At 38.3% G+C, this 17,093-nt stretch overlaps 1 protein-coding gene across 13 annotated transcripts in view; it reads right to left on the reverse strand.

Annotated features, from left to right (window-relative positions):
• Positions 1-17,077, reverse strand: part of XRN1 (5'-3' exoribonuclease 1) — a 38,933-nt gene extending 21,856 nt beyond the window's left edge. For 6 of the 13 annotated variants that reach the window (XR_008534813.2, XR_008534812.2, XR_013183619.1 and 3 more), the window contains exons 1-19: positions 16,880-17,069; positions 14,045-14,277; positions 12,660-12,757; positions 12,207-12,316; positions 11,990-12,100; positions 11,675-11,757; positions 9,264-9,351; positions 8,973-9,141; positions 8,697-8,764; positions 6,976-7,110; positions 5,959-6,022; positions 5,111-5,216; positions 4,385-4,474; positions 4,073-4,229; positions 3,612-3,731; positions 2,707-2,876; positions 1,780-1,900; positions 1,589-1,687; positions 396-499 (exon numbers count right to left, since the gene is read on the reverse strand). Coding sequence is in view for 7 of the 13 variants with exons in the window: in XM_054639126.2 (XP_054495101.2) it covers positions 396-499; positions 1,589-1,687; positions 1,780-1,900; positions 2,707-2,876; positions 3,612-3,731; positions 4,073-4,229; positions 4,385-4,474; positions 5,111-5,216; positions 5,959-6,022; positions 6,976-7,110; positions 8,697-8,764; positions 8,973-9,141; positions 9,264-9,351; positions 11,675-11,757; positions 11,990-12,100; positions 12,207-12,316; positions 12,660-12,757; positions 14,045-14,277; positions 16,880-16,954 (2,201 nt within the window). In the remaining 6 variants the exon portion in view is untranslated. Of the gene's footprint in view, positions 1-395; positions 500-1,588; positions 1,688-1,779; positions 1,901-2,706; positions 2,877-3,611; positions 3,732-4,072; positions 4,230-4,384; positions 4,475-5,110; positions 5,217-5,958; positions 6,023-6,975; positions 7,111-8,696; positions 8,765-8,972; positions 9,142-9,263; positions 9,352-11,674; positions 11,758-11,989; positions 12,101-12,206; positions 12,317-12,659; positions 12,758-14,044; positions 14,278-16,879 lie in introns of those variants that run through there. The other 7 variants (XR_013183622.1, XR_013183621.1, XM_054639132.2 and 4 more) reach the window with 5 other exon arrangements.
• Between the last annotated feature and the right edge of the window lie 16 nt (positions 17,078-17,093).

Genomic DNA, 17,093 nt, shown 5'->3' on the forward strand with positions numbered 1-17,093 from the left:
ATGTGGAAGACTTGCAGCATTGTATTCTCTATCCCTTCCACAACAGGCCACACAGCATGTTTTTAATAAAAAATACCAGTACATGTGCTATTCATAAAGGAGGACTGTATAGAAATGTTCTCTGGGTGGATTTCTGGGCATGCCTTTTCCCCTCAAAACTAAGAAGGAGCTCTCCCAAGCTTCTACATCTATGACAAACAGTGAAAGACTAGACTGCCACAGAGGCAAGCAAACCCCAGAACAATGTTAAACATTCTTCACCAAGCAGCTTTGTTACATCTGGACTAACTGGTTGTTAGTTTTACAATAGAATCAAAAGTTCTGTGCAGCCCAAGGAACTTAATTTGAAAAAAACCAGTAAGACAACATAGAACTACATATCATGTAACTCTTACTTGGTTTCTCCATCTGACACTGCAACAACTCTGGCTTCTTCAAGGTGGGGCCAGTTAACAAAAACTCGTTTTCCAAGTACCGAACTGGCAACATTTTCGACCATCTGAAAAAAACCCCAGAATTATTATTACTAATTGTTTAACATACTGGAAGATTTTTGTTACAGTATTTTCAAGCTGTTTTTGCAATAAAAACTACAGTAGTTTAATAAAAGATTTTCTTGCAGAATAAAAAACTCATTTTATCTTACTAAAATATATTTGATACAGATTACATAATCCCTGATCAAAAATGTGGCTCTTAACATGTTGCATGTGTTACTTGGAAGACCTGGCATAATTTGTATGTCTCATAGAGGTTTGCTAAGTACTTCTTTTGTTAAATGACTTAGAACTATTTGTGTCTCTGACACACAATAAATAAAATGACCATTTGAGATTACCAAAGTATTTTGTATGATATATTTTACTTATATATCACATAGAAAAAAAGGAACAACTTTTATGCCCACAATTTGCTAGCATCTGTAAATTCAGCCTCACATTATGTTCTTTTTTTTCTAACGAGTCTCTGCTATTTTTTAAGATATTAATCGGGCCTATTTGATCTTTCTTGCCATGTATCTTGAATATGTACTCTCCCTATCCCTCTACTGTAACATTGTATCATACTATAATGTTTTCATCCTCTCTCTTATTTATTTCTGATTTTTTTTTCTGTTCTGCACTTGTCATTTGCTACTCTGACTCTTCTCTCTGATTCCCCTATCAAAGAGCCTCATTAGAGTGGAAGGTGTTAAGTCTGCTTTGTTAATTAAAAGGAAAATCTTTCTTTTTAAGTGGTCAACTCTTCAGTCAGACAAAAGACAAACACCACTGCTCTGGGGACTGTTCCTCTGCATTTATACCTTTCATTAGCCACCAGCTCCTTACCCAAGAACATCTAAATGCTACCACAGAGAAAGGTCAGAAACTCAACTAAGGTCACTGATAATTCATATTGTGAAATCTGGAAAATGATAAATTATTTTAGCAGATACCCAAAATTCCAGACTGTTTCCCACACAAATTCAACATTTAAACACCTCAAATCTGACCATTTAACAAATTCAGACTTCTTAGCAAGTATTTTGTCCAGCTGTGGGGTATTTTTTTGTTTGGTTTTGGTCTTTTGTTAGGAGCTGAATGCTTACCTGGTCCTTTGAGTTCTCATCAACTATGATCTCCAACATCATGTTCTCTCCATGGCTGCTTTGCTGAAACACTTGTACACCACTTTTTTTAAGATAGAACTGGGTAAAAACAAAACAGCATATAAAACTCGAGCTCTTACATAGTTATCTACTACATACAATTGAAATGTTGGAAGAGAAAAATTTTTTACCTTGTGTTTAATGTGCTTTAAAGTAGGAAATCCACAAAAATACAATGCACTCTTGTTGATTTTAGTTATCTTATTGTGGGTTATTTCTACATGCCAAGCATCCAAAGGTATTGTTTTATACCTAAAAAAGAAGTGGCACAACATTTGCTCATGCACATTGTCCTATACCTCTAGAAAAAAATCATTACTCGTTCACTCATGAATTGACAAACCCTTTGCTTTCCAGCAACTAATTTATGTCACTTGGAATATATAGAAAGAACTATAAAATCCCTGTGCTACTGCTGCAGAGAGACTATTCATGAGGAAAAAGACAAAACTTCAGGATATATGGAAACTCACTCTTAAATAATTTTAATTACTGAATTGTAACTGGCAATGGTTCTATATGGTATCATTCATCTTCACAACTGTCCATTCTTTACCAACTGTAATCCAGCACCAGGCATTCCTCCTCTACTCTGCTTTGACTACTGTTAAGCTTATGTTTCCATTTCATCTTCAGTTTGTGTGAAATAAAGCTGGCTATTCTCAATGAGAAGAAGGTGAAAACCAAATTTGTGTTCAATTCTCTGCACTGGATCCAAATGCTTACATTGAAAAAAAACCACTCTGGAATTAGCATGCCAGTAAATGATCACTATTTATCAGATATTTGTACCAGTTTTCATCCTCTGTCATACAAAGTTTAGTCATTCTTTGGATTGTTCTTGACAACTTAACACTGGTTTATCTGTTTTGCAAAGTAACATCTGAAGGGACAAATACCTTTACTGTGCCATTCAAAGCAGGCAACATCTAATTCAATATTTTTCATTTCTCAGTTTACATATTGACACATGCAAGGTTTGGTTAAAATGTTAGTAAAAAATCTAAAAATCCTCCAACTACTTTCAGCCTGCTCTAAAATAGTTACCCCAGCATTACCTTGTGTGGCATCGTTCTATTGCAGGGAATTTCTCTGGCCATGGTGACAGGTACTGGAACTCAGCATCTTTGTCATACCAGTACATCAAGCAAGCACTGTGAGTGTTTCTTCGTTTCTCCTCTTCTTTAAGGCCCTTATTACAGGATTCCATGGCCTGCAGCAGTCGTTTCTAAATTTTAGAGGAATTAGCACATGTGAAACTGGCAACAAAAATTAGCCTGGAAAAAACCACACTGGGGAAGTAACCCAAGAAATCCAGATACCCCATGTGCTCAGTGTCCAGCTGCAGCCTCACCCTTTCTCATGGCCCTGATCAAAATGCTCCCAGAACAATTACCATGGAAAGGCTTTGGAGAATAATTTTCTACTTTCTGCAAGCCTATTTCCTTTTTCACCTTTTTCCTTTTTCACCTTCTGCAAGCCTATTTCCAAAGGGTAGCCTTGTCTAACACTGTTGTCCTAAAGCAAAGTACTATTTTATTACTCTCCATTAATGCTTCCCTAATACTGGTGTTCACGTGAAGGATTTACTGAAAAAAACCTTTTTTTTTCAAGTGTTTATTTTATTTTTCCTGCAAATGCTCTCTATTTTTATATGTACATAGGAACAGAATATTTTTCTCAAAGAAACTGAACCAAAATATGCGAATAGCTGATTAAAAACATTAACAACACCAAGTCCACATCCATTACTTAGGACTTCTGCCACCTAAAACTAACTTTGCTTGTGGTTACTTAATCTAGACTTACTCCCCAAGCAGCAAACATTTATATTTTTTTCTGTGGTATTATCAAGTGTTAATTTAAACTTCCACTTAATTGCATGTCTACCTGTTGATAAATTAAGAAATTCAGAAGTTTTGTAATGCAGCTTTTATGGACAGCAGATGCTGAAAGAACTTACCTCATCAATAAAGGGGATTAATACTACAGCTTCCCATTCCTGCTGTTTACCATTTAGGTCAGTTTTAAAATCAGGTGGATAATATTCTATAATAGGAGAGTCTTGACTAGTCATCAAATGCTAGGAAAATACAATAGAGATGATATCAAAGGCAATTTAGCAGTAATTGTAGGAAGTGACAAAGGAAAACTGGTACTAAAACCAATTCAATGCTGTACAGGAATGAAACATTTAACTGTTCTAGCTGGAAATTGCTTAGCAAATGTAAAATTTTGTATTTATTTCTAACTTTACAATGCACTACATATAGTAACAAGTAGAATATTTAAGCATACATCTAAAATGTAGAGATAGAATTTAACTAACAAGACATGCAAAACCACTAAGAATAGAGTAAAATAAAATAAAGCAGACAATGAGTAAGCAGTAGATAGATAATGCAATTTAATTCTAGATCTTACCTGGTAACATTTAGGTAGCAGATCTTTGCTAGCTGCTGGAAGTACAGCAAGAAGCTGTTCAAATGGCATGAAAGGTTTTCCAAGCTCAAACTTGATTTTGAGTTCACTGATGTTGTGAATATCTGACAGGTAAGGTGCATAATGATAAGGGTAATACCTGCAGGTTAAAAAATCCCCTAAGTGACATGACTTAATTAGAACACAGCAGTGTTCACAGATTAGAAATAAACCAAACTACATTAAATGTTCCCAGCATAGAAGATGAAATACCACTCTATCTTTCAGCAGTCTCCCATTTAATGTTTTTCTTACCAGCTCCATGATTGAACTCCATGGTAATAATAATGCAAAATCCATTGTATTGCCTGGACATAACATTCAGCTTGATCAGCTAAGAAGGCACTTGAAAGAAAAAGGAAAGATACCTATTAGTTTTCTCATTTTCACTGGTATATAAAAAGTACTTAGCACCTTGTACATAGGGATGAAGGTAGAACATTTTGAGAACCTAATAATGCCATGATTTTCTAGATTCATTTCCTCTCTGGTCCTCAAATACTTATTACAGAAAACTTGATTTGCAGCTCTTGTTGCATTAGGCAAAATCACCATTGCAGTACTCTGCCACATGTTCTCTGCTTTTGACATGGGGTGAATATTCTGTCTTTTACTGGAATCAATGTTGAGGGCTGGAAGGGACCTTACAGATCATCTTGTTCCAACTCCCTGCCCACCTTTTACAGACCAGATTGCTCAAAGCCCCATGCAAGCCCTGGCCTTGAACACTTTCAGGGATGGGACACCCACAACTCCTCTGGGAACCTGCTCCAGTGCTTGCCACTCTCACAGTAAAGAATTTCTTCCTTATTATCTAAAGTGAACCTACCCCCTTTCAGTTTGAAGCCTCTATGCCTTGTCCCATCACTATGCACTCTTGAAAAATGTCTCTAATACACATTTACAAATGTATGCCTCGAATACATATCTACAAAGACTTGTCTTCAGCATTTAGGAATAAAAAAAGAAGTATACACTTACTCAGACACTACTTCTACACCCATTTTAGTCATGTAGTAAGTTCTTTTGTATTGCCTAAACTCAGTTTCAAAGAGATCATCATCTTCTGGTTCATCTTCCACTGTGGCTGGAAAACCAGTCATGAAAAAAAGGGATTAACATTCACTTCTCTAATACAGTAAAGGTTTGAAAACATTCACTTCTGACATAATGCCTTAACTGTACTCCTCAATTCAAAACTATAGGTACTCACACCTTCCTTGCATTGAAAGTAACATGAAACAATCAAACAAAATCTTTACGCAGAGAAATTCTGGAATTTTTAAGACAGACAACCCATTTTTTAGCCCAATTACAAGAAAAGAGAAGATAACATAAGCCATCATAAAAAAGTCTGAGAAAACATTAAAAAGAATTTTAAAATTTAATTATGCTTAGCAACATCACCTAATATTATGTAGTAATATTCATACATTTTTGACAATAATTTCAGAACATGAGTAAGAAACATTTCCTACAAGGAGAATGAGTTTAAAACCAACCACAATCAAAAATCCTAAAGCTATACAAAAATCTGTTCCCTTGTCCCCCCATCTAAGAGAATACCTATGCATACAATTATCAAAACCATAATATTGTTGAAGGTTTGTTCATTAATTCCTTTAACTCATCATGGAAATACAGGGCAGGGAAGAAGCACCTCTAAAGCTTCAGCCCCTCTCTCTCACCAGAGCAGTTCCACTTCCCAACAGATGACTGCATGTCTTGCATTCAGAATAAGCTCATCTCTGACATGCAATTCTTACAGCTCTTTAAAATCTATACACACATTTTTTGTTGTGTGTGCATGAAAAATTATTTGCACTTACTTTTAGGGGTCACTTCACCTTCATTTTTTTCTAAAGCAGCCAAAGATATAGAATTTTCCTGAGCCTATTAAATTAAGATTTGAGATAATGTAAAAATACAGGTTAATATGCACAAACCCCATTCAAAACTTGCAAATCAAAATGCTACAAAATGTCAAAATGTATAAATATTATTTATTATAAAACCCATTTCCTTCTCTTACAACTGCTTCAAGAAAATTATTTAAGCAGACAAAAAAGACAGATCAGACAAAAGGAGCAGTGTCAAAATGTTAACTACTTCTCAAAAAACACCTGAATATTTGTGTTCCAAAATGCTACTCTTTCCAAAATTGCTCTGTACACAAAGAGCAGGATAACAATATACAAAGACAGATTAAATGCAGAGGAATTTTCTCCTGCTACTCTCCACTCTGCTGAAGCACATAGTGAAGGGCAGTCAGGGGAAGTGGTGGTGGGGAACTTGGGGCAGAGACAGGATGCTGGTATGTAGTAGTACACAGGTATACAAGGTGCTGCTTCTTATTTATTGGTTATATCTAGAACTGCAGGTTTAATACTGATCTGAGATAGCTCACCAATGAACTTGCTTGTTCCCTATTTGCTGTCCAGTAGTTAGCCAATACCAAGACAGACATGAATGTTCTATCAGTGTATCTGAAATATATGGAACTTGCAGCAGACTATGCATTAAAAATTAAGATTATGAAGCATAGCAGGTTTGATCATAACACACACAAAAGTTAAGTTCTGCTGTTTTTGAAGAACAGCAAAGCATTAAATACAGGTTTACAAGACTTTTAAAATCATGAGCACCTGCCCCTGACTGAACCACTTCATCACCCACAACCAGCAGTGCATACAGGCAGAATGCAAACTGTTACCATTTACTACCTTTTCTGGTTTGAAAAAAATCTCAGAACAGAGGCTTGTGCCACTTAATTAGTCTAAGATTAAATTACTGATTTGCAAAAAGTAACATTCTTATTTCTGATATTGTGCATATAATACACTGACCTTTTGTTTCTTTTGTTTATTTTTTCTGGCTTCCTCTGCTGCAATCCCAGCTGCTTCGTTGAGGTATTTATTGCCCACTTTACTTTCAAACCATTTTAGGTCAACAAAGACTTCACTGAAGTGCTCACGATCAAACTGTGAGATGAAAGTAAGTTGGCAAATATTTGAGGGATGTTAAATTTAGAATGCCAGATGAACAATGTCTTTTCAGTACATGCATTAGATTACATCTAGAGTAATCTGTACAGAAACATTTTGCCCTAGAGATACAACTAAACTGATTAGATTAACACTAAAAATCCTATTTCTCAGCAATTTGTAACACACAGCCAAGCCATATTTTGTTTTCTTTCAGTATGGCAGCAAGGAAAACAAAACAGAATTAAGTAACAAAAAAGAATTCAATAACTTCTACACTTCACTATCAATTCTAGCAGTGCACATGTAAGGTCTGGTTAATACAGCCTTGTGCCACGGATCTAACATTTTCACAGCTCTATCCAAGAATCAGGAAATAAGGCTGAGGCAGGGACAACAGATGATCTCCCTCTTTTCAAGTTCAGCAGAAGGTTTAATCCTTTCCATTTCTATATGGCCTACACCTACCTCATCTCTAGGATGGATTACTGCACTAGCACTTAACAAGATTACCTTCTGTACACTAACTACTTAGTTCATGAACAACACTGATGCCTGCCTCTCAGAGATGCTCCTTGATCTTTATAGTGATTTTCATAAAAAACTTGAAAACAATTCTCCCCCTCCAAGACCTTCAAACACCTTGCTCCTCAGGAAACTACAGCAGGGGAAACAAGGAATATCACTGTGTTCAGCAAGCTTTAAGAATACACAGAAATCACAGACAATTCTGAGCTGGAAGAGACCCACAAGGATCACTGAGTCCAACTGGTATGTGAGCAGCCCTAGAGGGATTGAACCCAGGTGAATTGCTGGCACCTGCTCCAGAGGGACTGGACCCACATCCCTGCCATTACTGGCACCTGCTCCAGAGGGACTGGACCCACATCCCTGGCAGTACTGGCACCTGCTGTAGAGAGACTGAACCCACACCCCTGGCAGTACTGGCACCTGTTCCAGAGGGACTGAAGCCACATCCCTGCCATTACTGGCACCTGCTCTAGAGAGACTGGACCCACATCCCTGGCAGTACTGGCACCTGCTCTACAGGGACTGAACCCACATCCCTGGCAGTATTGGCACCTGCTGTAGAGAGACTGAACCCACACCCCTGGCATTACTGGCACCTGCTCTACAGGGACTGAAGCCACATCCCTGGCAGTACTGGCACCTGCTGTAGAGAGACTGAACCCACATCCCTGCCATTACTGGCACCTGCTCCAGAGGGACTGGACCCACATCCCTGGCAGTACTGGCACCTGCTCTAACCAGCTTTGCCCAATACTGCCACACACTTTGATGGAAAGTGAGTACCATGATTCTACTGGTGAATTCTCATTTGACTTGCAGTATCAAAAGCACTGTGCTGGCTAAAGCACAGATCAAATGATTCAATCTTTTTCCTCTTATGCTATAAGATCAGACAAGAACTGACCAGATTCCATCTGTTCAATGCTATAACAGCTGATTAAACCACCTGTAAAACACAGCCATTAACAGTTCATTACAACTACAGTATGGTGTATTTTAGGGTACCATACTGAGTTTAAATTCAACACACCACACATTTCAAAGTTACTTACATCTGACAATCTTGTAAGATATTTCTCAAAACGTTCTAAATTCAGATGCCCATTTTCATTGATGTAGCCTGTTGAGAAAATTAAGTATGCTTTTGAAGTAACAATTCAAAATTTTAAGATTTGCATTTAAATGATGCACAGGTAATAAAATGTGATCTTGTCACCTCTCTAAGGAAAGTGTAGTAAATACCAAGCATTCTAATGTGAAAAAAAGGTCAATAAATACAAATACATCAATGTTAATGATTCTGCTTTCTACAACTGAACTTTTCTCACCTCCCAGTTCTGGCAAAATAGCCATGTAGGTTCTATAAAGTAGCGGCAGTGCATCATGATTAATGTGTAAATGAGGTAGATGAGGAATAAAATCATTTCCTACAAGGAAACCCATTAAGATCCAATCATCTATTATCCTTTCAATATCATATTCAAAAGAAATCTTGTCCTGGAGGAAAAAGAAAAAGGATAAAAGAACAACACTCAGAAGCATACTTTTTGTTGTCATTTTTGCATAAAGACTTCACACATTCACACATTTTTTCCCATCTCAGCTCCATTAGAACTTACTTTTACTGGAGAAAATTCATAATCAATATATTCTCTCATGAGTGATAAGTGCAGTAAATGAAATGTGGTTTCCTCTGGTGCACACACTCTGTAAATTATTCAAACCACCAAGTTAATTATTTATAAACACACTTTCAACATGAATATTAATAAGTCCAAGGTTACCCAAACACAAGAAATTTTACTAGGATTCTATCTTTGTAGAAATAATGTATTAACCTTTCCTTGAATCTATTTTGAGATTATGTATAAAATTTTGCAGTAGCATCTTCTGAACACCAGATGTGATTGTATAGAGAAGAACTAACTTAGAGAACAGCTGTGTGGAGTTCCAAGCTGCAGTAACTATTTCCTAAATCCTTATCCCATTGCTCAGAAAAGAGACAAACTAGTCTAACTTGGCACCAAGCTCACCATTTTAGGGTATTTTCTAACTGAATGAGAACAGAGTACACGAATTTCCATCTAAACCAGCTGGGTTACATTTGCAGTCATTTGAAATGCTTCTTGTAAGAGATGAATATGCTCAACTTGAAAATATGCTCTGTATGTATCATTTGAAAATATGCTCTGTATGTATCATTTCATGGCTTCAACGCTGCACTAGAAGAACAACAAACTTACTGTTTGCTTATGGCATAGCCAACACATATTCTGCCTTCCCTTCTTCTCTTCACTAAAACTACTCGTAAAAACCCTGAGCCAGCATTAGCCCCAAATCAGTTAATACCTACACCAAAAGATTAATGAGCTAAATGATGCATTTCCAATTAATAAAGGACTATTTCACCTTGTAGACACTATAACTAGCTGAGACCACCCAGTGACAAACCAGCATAAATACTTGTGCATTCACACATAAAGAGAAATTTCAGAAATGATCCCAAAAGGAACGTGTGTGTGACAGCAGCCTTCAGATGCAGGACAAACTCATGTAAGACAAACTCTGAGCTACACTGGGCTTCAGAATCAATTGTGCCATTTTTAAAATGCAATTTTCATACTGGTATTAAAGAACTTTGGCAACCAGGTTGATGCCATAAGACTCTAGAGACATTCTGCCCTTACTCTTCATTGCACTGGACTTTGAAATCCTGATAAGACTAGCAATTTCTCTCACTGAAAAAATTCATGGAGAGATATCAATTTGCATGTATTTTTAGGATTTTTAAATTTCAAACTGTATCCACAAAAGTGACAATATTGACAGAAGGCAATTCCTGTAACTTACAGAAGTGAGTTCTTGTAATGAGCAAAATTATTCAGAAATTACAACATGGAACAATGCTAGGGGGGTGGAGGGGAATAAATAACACTTTGCCTTTTGATTTCATACTTTCACTAATGAATCTTGCAAAAATTCTTATTTCATATTATTTTATTTTTATTTCACATTATTTTATTTTTATTTCACATTATTTTATTTCACATTATTTTATTTTTTAGAAAGGTAAAACCAAGGTTTCACTTTGATTGGATGCAAGGTCTTTAAAAATACTGCAGTGCTGCATGCCAACACTACCCATGAGTATTAGTGAAATGTTGACTGCAAAGACTGAAAAGAAAGCATATTTCTGATGTTCATCATATTGTCCTTGGCAATAAAATATTCCTTTACTAGCAAAAATTACACATTTATCTAAACATTTATGATTTATCCTGTGTTATCCAAAATCCTTAGTGTCAGAAATGTTTATCTGTGTCTCTCCCATCTTCCACCTTTATGTACCCAATATATGCTTAAAGGTGCTTCAAAGAGGGAACCCAGCCCCAGTAACAGTTATAAATTATTTCTCTATTGCTACAGCACAGCTCCAGGTACACACACAGCTCTGGAACAAGTCACCATCTTCTGACTGTCTACAGACCATGAGTTACATCAATTGGGCAAAGCCTGAGTAAGAGCATCTACCCAGCCATTTGAAGAGAGCTTATTTTAGTAATTATCCCAGTAATTCACGTTTATGCACAAAACCTCAGATATATATATATATATATATATATATATATATATACACATATATACATTTTTGAAAGTTAATATCAGCATAACACAGTTATGGAAACAACGTCAATACATGCCAGGCTGCTCCATTATTACATGAAGAAAAAAGGAAAACACACCAAAGTTTAAAGGATTTTTTTATCAGCTGTTCTGACAGCATCCATTTTTTCATGTAAACCAATTGAAATGCACAATTCAGCACGCTGATTTCTCTAATTTCATGACTATTCTAACCCAAAGAATAAACTAAAATACTATGCTTCATTAAATTACTAGACTTCATTAAATTACTATGCAATCAATAAAAGAAAACCCAAATCACCACACACATCTGTTTTAATCACCCAGTATGTTTTGGATTTCATTTCATCATAAATAAAATAAGAGTAAAGTTAAATCAATTCACCTTTGAGCCTTTTTACCACCAAATCTGACTTCTTCTCTTAAGAGCGCAAAGTGTGCCTCATGACTTGTTAATCCCAGCATTATCTATTACAAAGAGATATCAGAAAGATCTTACTTTTTACATTTTTTTAAACCTTTCAAACAGTATAAAGAAATTTTGATGCTTGGTTTCATTACAAATTCAAAAGTTTGCAGGAATACAAAATGACATGCTTGTTTCAAATAATTTTAAAATCCTATGAGCCTAGGAAGATATCAAAAATGTAGACACTTGACAAATCCCTGTTGTTGTTTGTATTATCTCAATTGCACATACCAAGTCAGCATCTAAGCCATAGAGACAGTGTCTTGTGTTTGGATCATGATGGGGCTTTGCTTTTTCTGATCTGATGAACTCCATAATTTTATGCTCACCTTCCCCTGGGGTCTGGACACCAAAAAAAAAAAAAAAATCAGAAAAAAAAAATCAGCAGGAAGCATTACCCTATACAAATAAATGTATTTAAAATAGGATAGTAAGAAAATATAATGACCTCATGGCCTGATAAATAGACTGTTATTCCTTGCCAGGATTTGTCTGTGGAAATCTTCATATTTACAAAATATTTAAGATGCTCATTCAATCTGGCCATGAATTCAGTTCCTGAAAACAGAAACATAAGTTAAAGTTTTTCAGTAGTTTGCATTTACATACAGAAGTATTAAAAAATGCCAAAAAATAAAACTTCTGCCAGAGATGAAGGGGATGACTGGTTTCTTTCCTAAGACATTTCACTTTTTACATAGTAATCTAAAAAATTTTTAGAATGAGATAATATTCCAACCCCACTGAATGTTACTAAAACTTTTGTACAAACTTACTTAAGCCTTTATTGATTCTGCCTTCTATTTTTTAAAAAAACATGCCTAAAGATAGGAAAATAGTACCAAAATACAGATGACAAACCATAAACATTTAATTTTAAATAATCAACAAGTTATCTTACCTGGTGTAATACAGTTGGAGTCAAATCTGGCTTCTGTAGGGAGAGTTTCTCCCTTTTCCAATGCCTTTTTTATTTTGTCCTCTGCCTCTTTTGCTGATCTAAAATAAAACAGCATTGAGTAGAGAACAAATCTTCTTATTCAAATGTTAATATCCTAAGTACAGCTTTTTGGCAAAATATAGTTGAATATTTAGAGTGCTTAATAAATAAAAAAGGAGAAAAAATTAATACATGAATAGTTTCAACTTATTTATGATACAACTAAGGTGGCTTAAAAATAGCACTTTTTTCATAGAAATGTGACAATCTGTTAGTATTCAAATGCAGTCAGCATTCACATTACAAAGGTGATCATACAATGGTTGATCACAATGAATGGCTATTAATGTTGAAACTACAGGAATATTTGTTATCTAAACGTCTGAAAATGCTACCCCAGAACAATAACTGCTGTTAAACAGAGGTAAACAAAGTTAACAAAAGTTAAACAAAGCAGCAGGTGTGGAATTCCAAGGGAGTCACAAGTGAACAATTTACCGTGCCCAGTAATGGAGAAATGAACAAATATCACACTAGACTTTCTTGGCCAAGAATTTCCTATTTCTGGTTTATTTCTGAACCAGAAATAAAGTAACCACCAAAGTCTTTGGTTTTTGTCTGGCTCTCAATTCTGCTACAATTTTCTATTCAGAACTTTTAATCTCTGCTTCCTCTCAATCTCCTTTATTCCTTAAAGAAAAAATTACATCAAAAACCAAATCACAAAAAAAATTCACTTGCTTTTCTCTTGTTCCTTTGCTGCAGCTTGTTTATGCAGCATTTCACTCACCATCCTGGTACTGTCAGACCACTGGCTATTTTTCCTTATAGCACTCTTTAAAAAGCTTCCAAATCTCCCAAAACATTAGTGCAATTCTTAATGTACACAATTGTAGCTCTGTATCTGAGCTAGCTGGGTAACTGGTATTAATTGGAAATCAGTTTCATTAGAAGCTTGATTTCTTCTATGACTTCCACTACAGCTACCAAACAGGCATATCTAGAACTAGCATTCATAAATATCAAAGACTCTCACAGGTTCTGAAGCATTTGGAAACATCTGAAAGAGCTCCACTGCAGAGCTGTTTCACACAAAACTTCATAAGAGAAAGCTCCCTTGTCACCAAGTGCCACATACACAGAGAAAAATTTACGTAACAAAGCAAGCTTTCCTTTTGGAATCCTGATTTTAACATTTTACAGGTAGTTTCCCTCATTCAATTAAAGCTACTGTCAAAGGCACAACCACTCACCATCTCTTTTACTTTGCACGGCACACATTTCAGTAAGTGGGTTCTTTTAAGTGTTTACTATTCTCAAGACAGAGTCAGAACCCATCTTCTTACCTAAAACGTCTCCCACGCTGCTGATTCATTTTTGCTCTTGGAGCTACTCCATCAACTGCCATGAAGAAAACCTTCCTTGGTTTAATAATGCGAAACAGTACTTCCAAATAGTGAAAAATATTGGCAAAAATCTTATCTTCTGAGATTCTGAAGTGGACATCGTCATCATTTGGATGTGAACACTGATGTATAATGCCATTCATGTCCAGGTACAAGTTGTCAAATTCTGGAATCTGCAAATGCCACAGTTAGCACCACCTGGTGAATGCAGCCACTGCCCAAGGCACACCTGAGAGCACTCTGGAAATGAGCACCTCTGTGAACCTCCTGCACACCCACAGGCAGAGTAGGAGTATCTGGCTTTGCCTTCACATGCAATCTGTTACTACAATTTTCCTCAGTGAGCCAAGTCAGCTGAACAGATTCCTACTTTATCCTGGCTGTTTCTGGAACCTCAGGACTTTTGTCCCTTGGCTCAGACTATCTTCTACATTGTAAAATGGAAAAGCAAACCAAAACTACTGTTTTCAGGAAGATTTTTTCTTCTTTTTTGTAAGCCTGCACATTTAACCAATTCAAACTTTCATAGCTGCCCTACAAACAATAAAAACTGAGTATGCAATTTCCAACAATATTTCCAAGCAAAGCTGGCTTAAGAACTTTTACAGTTCTTCCCCTGTTCAGCAGCTCCTACCCCAACCACTGCATGCTGTCTCTTCAGCTATGCTTGTGAGCATCTTTGAGTCTAGAGTGGAAATTAGCACCAAAAGCAGAGAGTGGGCAATAATAACATAAATTTCTTACCCAGGCTTTCTTTTTCCATCTAGTCCTCTGCTCTTCTAACAGCCTTATCTACAGCAGTTACACTTTCTTTTAAAGGAAAAAGAAAGCCCTCCCAAATGTACACAAGCAACATACAGAGAACAAACACTGGTAAATGTATGACACAAAGGGGTCAGTACTACCTCGGTGTTACCAAAATGCACCACAAGAGCAACTGACATTAAACACATCTATTCCCTAATCCCCCGGTAAAACTGAGCACAAAATGCCCCCACCATCACACCTCGGAAAAGACACTGCCAGCTTGTTACAGTTTTCTATAGCACTGCTGCTGACACATCTTTAAAGTCACCTTGTTGGGCTTGCATTTATCCTCCAGATGCAAGAGAAATGTAACTGTCTTAGAAAGAAGAAATGGTGAAGAGAAGAAATTCGAGGCAGGATCAGGAATGATCCCCACTCAACTGCTGTAACTAGTCTGCTGTTGCACATCATGATCTTTACTATGGTTAAACTCAGTAACCAAACTGCTCTCCATGCTTTCAGCTAAGTGAGCAGGGCAGTGCACAGACAGCATTTTAAAGGGACAAAAACTAAAGCTTTTACATGGAAACAACAGATATGAAAGGTCCTATATTTTCTTCAAGATGCACAGCTATGATTTAACAATAATGCTGTTTTACATAGATAGGCCTTTCAATTTGTTGGTTTGGTTTCATTTTTTCTACTCTTAGCATATAATCTAGATGCCAATATGTGTCAGTTTGTATATTCAAGTGACCTGGAAGGGTTAAGTCATGTTTACTGTTTATCTGAAGAGCTCTAACTGCCTCTTTCAAAAGGCATCAAGGGTAGCACCCCTTGCTGCCAATCCCCTGGTTAGAGCAGACACTGCTGCCTCCTCAGCTTGCCACAGTTCCTCAGCACAAGTTTAAAGATGTGTGAGCAGCAAAGGCTTCTAAGGAAACAGCAGAAAAGGCAGCATAAACTGCTGCTGCCCTGCTACACAGATAGCTTTAGACACTTCAGAGAAGGCCAACAGATCATAAGCAAAGTCCTAAGCTTTAAAAAGCTGCTTTAAAACTAGCAGGTAAGGCCAAACATGCAGGTTGGGAATCACTTGAGCTGGGCATCTTAGTTACACTGACACAACAGCTATTTAATCTCTAAAAATCACAGCTGTTTAGGGAAAACGTATCAATATTCAAACACACTCTCAATTATCATCTATCTCAGAACATCCTTATTCAATCTATAAAACCACATCTGTGACACCAGCTGAAAATGATAATTAGAAGCGCTTGTATCCAACAGGTACCAAACGTGGTATCTCTGAAAAGATGACGTCTTGGTCCAACTGTTAGAAGTATGATTTACGGCTTTCGTTTCTCAGGCTTGAACATACTTCCCGGTTCAGCTGCTAATACAAACTGTCCGACTCAGGCAACAACAAGGAAACGCAGGAGAGCTGTAAAACCTGTCCCTCGTCATTACCGCGCCATTGGCCGTCAGCAGCTGTAACTTTTCTGAGCCCAACAAGGAGCAAACTCCGACCATGGGCTTGTCCGCGGGTGCTGAGGCAGCACCGCGGAGCTGCCGAGGGGACCCAGAGCGAGGGGAGAGAGCCCGGCGGGGCAGCCACGGGCCGGGACCCGCCGCGGGCCGGCCATTCCCGGGGGAACGGGGCACTCTGGGTCCGGGACTGCTGAAAGCACCGCCGGCCGCCAGCCGCGGGCTCCGGGCACTGCTGCCCGCCGGCGGGGGGCTCGGCCCGGACAGACGGGCTGTCGGGGGGCACCGAACGCCTCCGCCCGCTCCCCAGCTATCGCCCACCGCCGTCCAACCACTTTCGGCCGCTCCCGCTGAGCCGCAGCCGCCCCCGCTGGGCCGCCCCGGCTGTGGGCGAGCCGGCCTGGCCGAAACTCGGTCCCGCAGGGCCGGCCGGGGACGAGGCCCGGCCGCTCGTCCCTCTCCCTCATGCCGCCGAGGGGCCGGTCAGGACCCCCCCGGGGCCGGCCGGTGTCAGGCAGCGCCGCTCCGCCCCCAGCTTACCTGATGCTCCTTCAGCACCTGGCTGAGGCAGGGGTACCGCTCCGAGATCCACCGGTAGAACTTGGGGACCCCCATGGCCACAGCTGCCCGCCGCCCTCACAGCCCCACCGGAACCAAACACCGCGGGCCGCGCTCCGCCCTCCTTCCGGCGCGCCGCGCTGACAGCGGCCGAGCGCCCGCACCACCGACAGCGAGCGGGCACAGAGCGGCGCCG

Source organism: Agelaius phoeniceus, chromosome 10, assembly GCF_051311805.1.
Source record: "Agelaius phoeniceus isolate bAgePho1 chromosome 10, bAgePho1.hap1, whole genome shotgun sequence".
Taxonomy (NCBI): Eukaryota; Metazoa; Chordata; class Aves; order Passeriformes; family Icteridae; genus Agelaius; species Agelaius phoeniceus.